We start from the raw sequence: 8612 nt of genomic DNA on the forward strand, positions 1-8612 counted from the left end.
CGGTCATCGTAGGCTTCTGCACTGCAGCTCACGGCATGGCATTCTCGCGTCTGCGGTTCCCTTTTGTAGTCGTAATAGTTTGTAAGCCCTGCCGACGAGCATCAGATCGGTGTTAGTAGGATTCAATATTAATCCTCTAATTGACGCGTGTTTGATGGTTCGTCTGAGGCATAGTGGGATTTTTCTTATAACCGTCCCGGATTAGTCTCCCGCTCCTGAAAGCGGCAGCTCTAGCCTAGCTCCAATGCGACGTTGCCTGTAATCCGTGGTTTCTGCGTTGGGATCTGGTACCGTACAGTCACTGCGGGGACGACGTGTCGTCGTCGATGCACTTACTTGATGAAGCAGAGTTGATTGAGGTGGTATACTCCTCAGCGCCATTGGACTGAATCCTGGAACATATTCCAGTCTGTGCCTAGCAAAACGTCCTGGTGTTGTAGCATCTGCGTCATCTGACCGTTCCGTATTGAGCGAGTCACTGAGTACTTCCTGCTTTAGTTTTTGCTTGTAAGCAGCAGTCGGAGGGATGAATTATGGTCAGATTCCAGAGGTGGTCAGGGGAGGCTATTGTATGCATCTCTGTGTGTGGAGTAAGGGTGGTCTAGAGTTCTTCTTTCCTTTTTTTTTTTTTTTTTTTTCTTTGGTCGCAGCTGACTACAATTGGTAAAAACTGATTTTAAAGTTTGTCCAGCATTAAAGTCCCCGCCACTAAGGAGCGCCGCTTCTGGGGTGAGCATTTTCTTCTTTACTTATAAGAGTTGGTTGAGAGCTGTCTTAGTGCCAGCTTCGTTCCTGTTGGTGGTTAAAATAGATTGGCTACGGATAATATAGATGAGAACTCTCTTGGTAGATTAGTGTGGTCTACAGCTTTGTATATGGTACTCTAGCCTCAGGCAATTTCCTTTGTTTAATTGGATCTTTTGACCTAAATTGCTTTGCGTTTTATAAGGTGATTACTGAATTGCATGGCCATCTAAAGCACTATTAAAAGTGTCCCAATACAATAAGGAGAGGATCTGCTGTCTCTTAAGTCACATGTCTTGTCTGTCAGGAATATGGGAAAGTCCGTTTAGAAATCTTTGTTCCTAGTTAATTAAAAGTTATCATCCAGTAGCGGCTTGGATTAATATTTCAAATATCCTCTCCCATGTGGAAATTCTGTAAGAGTAATATAGACCAATACTAGGCTCAGTTTAACAAAAGGAAAGTTTGAAATGGGTCAATTTTAGATAAAATTTGATTACAACGTGCGCATTGGTGCTAGTTTTAACGGAATAGGCCTACAATGTTTTTCAGGTCAGAATTTACTCGAGGCAAGGCTACTGAACCCAGTGTATCCATACAGGTTCACAGTGCAGATCAAACACGAGGTAGTGTAGACTAGTTACAGACCGCTAGTATAATAAAGAATGTGTTGGGACCATATCTTGTTTTAGGTAATTATTTGCTAGGTCTGGGTGATATATCATGAATACCGGGTATGGATTTTTACAATACCGTATTATAACATATGTTGATGCAGTGCTAAGTTAGTGAGCCCCATGCCTCAGGTGGGGCAAGGTAAGGTGCCCATGTGAGGATGGATGTATGGAAAGGGATTTGAAAGAATCATCTCATCTCGCTCTCCTTCTGTGTTGTTTTTTTTTTAGTCAGGTGAAGAGTCTACGCTGAACCCCAACGCAAAGAGTTAGTCTTCAAGGCACCCATGACCCTGGTCTGTCACAACCACACACCACACACACACCACACACACACACACACACACACACACACACACACACACACACACAACACACACAGAACAAGTTCTCTCTCACAACAACCTGTTTTGGCCAGGAGTTCAAATCAAATTTTATTGGGTCACATACACATGGTTAGCAGATGTGTAATGCCGAGTGTAGTCAATTGCTTGTGCTTTGGTTCTGACAGTGCAGTAAATATCTAACAATTACTTAATACCACATATCTAAAGGGCGTGAATGAGATATGTTACATTAAATATATGGATGAGCGATGGCTGAGTGACCACATGGTGAAATAGATGTATAAAATACAGTATATAAATATTGATATGAGTAATTGTAACATTATTTTTAAAGTGACTATGATCCATTTGTTAGTGGGCCAGTGATTTGGGTCTCAATGTAGGCAGCAGCCTCTGAGTGAGTGATTGCTGTTTTAGCAGTCTGATGGCCTTGAGATTGAAGCAGTTCTTCAGTCCTCGCGTCAAGTTTTGATGCACCTGTACGTGACTCGCCTTCTGGATGGTATGGTGTGAACAGGCCATGGTTGTTGTCCTTGTCTTTTTTTCCTTCCTTTGACATCGGGTGCTATAGGTTCATGGAGGGCAGTAGTTTTGCCCCGGTTGATGCGTTGTGCCAGACCGCACCAACCTCGTGGCTTTGTGGCCGGAAGCAGTTGGCCGACCAGGAGCTGTGATACAGCCCGATAGGATGCTCTTCGATTGTGGATCTGTTAAAAGTTAGTCAGGGTTTTGAGGCGACAAGCAACATTTTCTTCGTCCTCGAGATTGAAGAGCGTTGTTGCCTTCTTTACCACACTGTCTGTTGTGGGTCGGACCATTTCAGTTATGTCAGTGATGTGTACACCCGAGGAAACTTAACTTTCCACCTTCTCCACTGCTGATCCCTCATGTGGATAGGGGGGTGCTCCTCTGCTGTTTCCTGAAGTCCACGATCATCTCCTTTGTTTTGTTGACATTGAGTTGAGGGTTGTTTTCTGACAACCACACATCCGAGTGCCCTCACCACCTCCCTGTAGGCCTTCGTCGGTGTTGGTAATCAAGCCCACTACTTGTTGTCGTCTGCAAATGTGATGATTGAGTTGGAGTGCGTGGCTTGAGCAAGGAGTACATCACCTATAAAACGAAAGCAATTTAGGTCAAAAGAGTCCATATTAAACAAAGGAAATTGCCTGAGGTAGAGTACCATATGACAAGCTGTAGACCACACTATCTACCAAGAGAGTTCTCATCTATATTATTCGTAGCCATCTATTTACCACCACAGAACGAAGCTGGCACTAAGACAGCTCTCAACCAACTCTATAAGTAAAGAAGAAAATGCTCACCCAGAAGCGGCGCTCCTAGTGGCCGGGGACTTTAATGCTGACAAACTTAAATCAGTTTTACCAAATTTGTCACGTGCAACCAGAGAAAAAATTTAAATTAAAAAAAGGAAAGAAGAACTCTAGACCACCCTTACTCCACACACAGCGATGCATACAAAGCTCTCCCCTGACCACCTCCTGGAAAATCTGACCATAATTCCATCCTCCTGACTGCTGCTTACAAGCAAAAACTAAAGCAGGAAGTACCAGTGACTCGCTCAATACGGAAGCGGTCAGATGACGCAGATGCTACAACACAGGACTGTTTTGCTAGCACAGACTGGAATATGTTCCAGGATTCATCCAATGGCGCTGAGGAGTATACCACCTCAATCAATCTGCTTCATCAATAAGTGCATCGACGACGACGACGTCGTCCCCGCAGTGACTGTACGTACAGATCCCAACCAGAAACCACGGATTACAGGCAACGTCCGCATTGAGCTAAAGGCTAGAGCTGCCGCTTTCAAGGAGCGGGAGACTAATCCGGACGGTTATAAGAAATCCCACTATGCCCTCAGACGAACCATCAAACACGCGTCAATASAGGATTAATATTGAATCCTACTACACCGGATCTGATGCTCGTCGGCAGGGCTTGAAAACTATTACGGACTACAAAGGGAAACCCAGACGCGAGCTGCCCAGTGCCGTGAGCTGCCCAGTGACAAGAGCCTACCGGATGACCTAMATACCTTATGCTTGCGTCGAGGCAAGCAACACAGAAGCATGCACGAGAGCACCACCAGTTAWGRATGACTGTGCGATAACGCTCTTGGTAGCCGATGTGAACAAAACCTTTAAAACAGGTCAACATTCACAAAGCCGCGGGGCCAGRCAGATTACCAGGACGTGTACTCAAAGCATGCTCTGACCAACTGTCAAGTGTCTTCACTGATATTTTCAACCTCTCTCTGACCAAGTCTGTAATACCTACATGTTTCAAGCAAGCCACCATCCTGTGCCCAAGGANGGCTTGAAAACTATTACGGACTACAAAGGGAAACCCAGACGCGAGCTGCCCAGTGCCGTGAGCTGCCCAGTGACAAGAGCCTACCGGATGACCTAAATACCTTATGCTTGCGTCGAGGCAAGCAACACAGAAGCATGCACGAGAGCACCACCAGTTAWGRATGACTGTGCGATAACGCTCTTGGTAGCCGATGTGAACAAAACCTTTAAAACAGGTCAACATTCACAAAGCCGCGGGGCCAGRCAGATTACCAGGACGTGTACTCAAAGCATGCTCTGACCAACTGTCAAGTGTCTTCACTGATATTTTCAACCTCTCTCTGACCAAGTCTGTAATACCTACATGTTTCAAGCARGCCACCATCCTGTGCCCAAGGAAGCGAAGGTAACCTGCCTAAATGATTACCGCCCCATGGCACTCATGTCTGTAGCCATGAAGTGCTTTGAAAGGCTGATCATGGCTCACATCAACAGCATCCTCCCGGACACCCTAGACCCACTCCAATTCACATACGCCCCAACAGATCCACAGATGATGCAATCKCTATTGCACTCCACACTGCCCTTTCCCACCTGGACAAAAGTAACACCTATGTGAGAATGCTGTTCAATGACTACAGCTCAGAGTTCAMCACCATAGTGCCCACGAAGCTCATCACTAAGCTAAGGACCCTGGGACTAGACGGGCTGCCCMCAGGTGGTAAGGGTAGGCAACAACACGTCTGCCACACTGATCCTCAACACTGGGGCCCCTCAGGGGTGTGTACTTAGTCCCTTCCAGTATTCCCTGTTCACCCACGACCGCGTGGCCAAACACCACTCCAACATTAAGTTTGCTGACGACACAATAGTGTCCGACAATCACCGACAACGATGAGACRGCCTATAGGGAGTAGGTCAAAACTGGCAGGGTGGTGMCAGGACAACAACCTCTCCCTCAATGTGAGCAAGACAAAGGAGCTGATCGCAGACTACAGGAAAAAGGCAGGCCGAACAGGCCCCCATTAAGATCGATGGGGCTGTAGTGGAGCGGGTCGAGAGTTAAGTTCCTTGGTGTCCACATGTCAACCCAAGACCTGATAATCAGCCCTCAACCGCACTATCGCTCGTCCGACCAAACACAATCATCTATTAACGTACATCAGAGCCCGACTGTAGGGTTGTAACAGTACACTACCTAACGGTTCTGATCTGCACTTCGATACCTGTATGCGAGTCACCAACTGCGGGCTCTGTATCCACAGCCGCTACCGCAATCGGATGATAAACTTGTTAACTAGGGACAGGAAATGAATCCTAACTAACTCAGACGGCTTAGTTCTCACCTGCACACGCACACACCTAAATGGTGTACGCACCGTCCAGATCCGCCATTTTATCTGTATGGCGGGACACTTCTCTATATAGCCAATCCATCACACTACGCAGACCCCCGGCACACATGCAATCTACGACACTTGGACCACTCAACAACTGATATACACAACGCCGCAAACGGACCCACATCTCCTTCAGCAAGCCATCCCACAAACAATCACAACACAGTCCATATTACCAAAGCCGAACCAAACCCAACACTCTGACCCTCGCACACAAAAGTACGACCATCGCTACCTCCCCTCCAGCACCACCGCCAGCCACAGTACCATACACTAACACTAATGCGCGACCACCCTCGCGCCCCGCTGCCTAAGAACCACACCTTCACATACCCATTCTACCCACAACACGAGGCATCTCTCCACCTCACTACATATTATTCGTATGCCATCTATTTACCACCACAGGAACGAACGCTGCGCACTAAAGACTACCACAGCTCTCTGCACCAATACCCCCTCCTATAAGCTAACATACCGCGCAGCAAAATGCTTCCACAGCAACACGACGCGCCACGCCTCTAGGTCGTGCCGCGAGCGACTCTCTTAATGCACAAACCTTCAAAATCCAGTGCTCTTCACCAAACTCTTCTCCACCGACGCTGGCATCACCACCGATGCGAAAAAACATGTTTAAACATTATCAAAAACAAGGAAACGTAACGAAAACTCCTAGAACCCACCCTTACCACTCCCCTCACCACCACTAGCAACTGCATACTACACGAAAGCTCATCCCCCTACCTCGACCAGCCATCTCTGTGGACACATTCTTTGAACCACTAAACTTCCATCCCTCCTAGTAACCACTAGCACCTGACTACCAATGGCATACCTACAAGTCCCAAAAACCGAACAAACGCGAGTACACAGGACAGTAGCGCACCGACACACACACCCTTCACATCCGAGCGCTCAATACGGCTCAAGCGTTCGGTCAGCGATGACGCCAGATTGCTTACAGACACACCACACGGTACGTGCCATCTTTGCATTAGCACCGACTGGCAAATATGTTTTCACACCCCAGTAGGATTCGATCCCAAATGCGCTGAGGAGATATATGTCACCACCTCAACATCACAATCTGCTTCATCAATTAGTGCCTCACGCGCCATCGTCAACATGACGACCGTCGTCCCCCCCCACTGTTGACCTGTACCGTAACCACCGAATCCCAACCAGAAACCACGCGAGGATTCAACATCCGGCGACACGTCCGCATGACGCTAACGCTAGAAAGCTGACCGTCTTTCAAGAAGCGGAGCGGCTACCCTACGCTGCGAAACTAAACATCCGCCGGACCGGCACGGACCGGCTTTCAACGAAACCCACTTATGCCCTCAGAACACCAAACGACCACCATCAAACACGCGTCCAAGGAACAGGATTAATATTGAGTCAATTCCACTACACCGCGCGCGTATCCCTGCAACATGCTCGTCGGCCAGGCTTTTGACATAACTACTCTACTGCGACACTTAACAAGCGGAAACCCAGACCGCGTCCCCCCTGCCCCAGTACTGCCCGTTGCAGCTAGTCTGCCCCGCCCAGTCCGACAACAGACCGCCCCTAGCCGGAAGCGCCCACATTGACCTACACTCCACCTGCAACTCGCCTGTGCCCTGTCGACTGACGCACAAGCCCACACAGCAAGCCATGCACAGCACCGAATCAGCAGAGCGTACCAACCGTATGCGCCGATGAACCTGAATCCTGTAGCCGTACAACCGCCTACCTTGATACGCCGATACACAGTCAGACACACAAACCCCTTTTACAACACACACCACATAAGTCAACATCACGCACAACCCGCACGAGCCACGCGTGACCAGGTCGCACATACCAGGACCGTCTGATACTCAAGCATGCTCACCTGCGACAACACAGCTACATGTCCCACAACGTACTCTACAACTGCACCTACTTATCTCTTCAACCAACCATGCTACTTAGACAACGTCCCATGTACAATCCAACTACGTACCTGCTTCTCAAGCATACAGCCACCAAGCCTGTGCCCAAGGAAGCTGACGCGGCTACACCTGCCTACAAGCAGATGCAATTCAAACCGCCCACCATAAGGCCACCTCATCTAGTCAATCACAGTGTCAACGCCACTGATCAGGTGTCTTTTGAAAGGCTGAGATATCATGGCTCACCAGCAACAGCATGCCTCCGGAACACCTAGTAACCCACTCCACTATCACATACGCCGTACCCAACAGATCCGCACAGAATGCATGCATATCTCTATTGAACTCCAACACTGCGCCACTATTCCCACGCCTGCGACACACACAGCTTCAAACACCTACAATGTGAGTGCCTGCACTTCAACATGCAGCTACACGCCATCAGCGAGGTTCACAACTCACACCTAATAAGTGCCACGAAGCTCATCACTTCTACAGCTAAAGAAACCCAACCGCGCACCCTCGCGGCCACACTTAGAACGGGCACATAGTCCCAACATGGTGGCTCCACAGGGTCGGCACGCAGACACGCGTCTGCCAAACAATCTGATCCTCACACAACTGACGGCCCCTGCAGGCCGGTTGCCGGAACTTTCAGTCCCTATCCCACAGCTTCATTTCCCCTGATCAACCCACGACCGCACCGGGTGGCTCAAACAACCCACTGTCCACACATTCAACTAGTTTAAGCGCCTGACGAACACACATAGTGTCCGACAATCACCGACAAGAATCCATGAGCACGGCCTATTAGGAAGAAATATGGTCACAAAGTAAACAAACTGGGCCCAGAGGGTAGGTGCCTTCAAGAGACCCAAAACAACCCTCTTCCCCTAACAAATTGTGATGGCAAGAACAACAGGAAGGCTGACCTCGCAAGTACTACAGGAGCAAATAAGGCAGGCTAACACTAGGCCCCCATTAAGATCGGCATGGCGGCATGGTAGTGGAGCGGGTCGAGAGTTAAGTTCCTTGGTGTCCACATTACCAACGAACTGTCATTGTCACGAACTGTCACATTACCAAGCTTCCTGCCATCCAGGACCTATATATAGCGGTGTTTCCACACGGCACAAGTCTAGGACCAAAAGGCTCCTCAACAGCTTCTACCCCCAAGCCAAAAGACCTGCGCCTGAACAATTAATAACAACTC

The 8612-nt window shown here is 48.6% G+C and overlaps 1 protein-coding gene across 1 annotated transcript in view; it reads right to left on the bottom strand.

Annotated features, from left to right (window-relative positions):
• LOC111971252 (ataxin-2-like protein) overlaps positions 1 to 8612 on the bottom strand; it is a 42952-nt gene that overhangs the window by 10021 nt on the left and 24319 nt on the right. Inside the window, 1 exon segment of the mRNA XM_070446268.1 lies at positions 720 to 748. Within this exon segment, the coding sequence (XP_070302369.1) occupies positions 720 to 748 (29 nt within the window).

This window comes from Salvelinus sp. IW2-2015, linkage group LG13 (assembly GCF_002910315.2).
Source record: "Salvelinus sp. IW2-2015 linkage group LG13, ASM291031v2, whole genome shotgun sequence".
In the NCBI taxonomy this organism is placed as follows: domain Eukaryota; kingdom Metazoa; phylum Chordata; class Actinopteri; order Salmoniformes; family Salmonidae; genus Salvelinus; species Salvelinus sp. IW2-2015.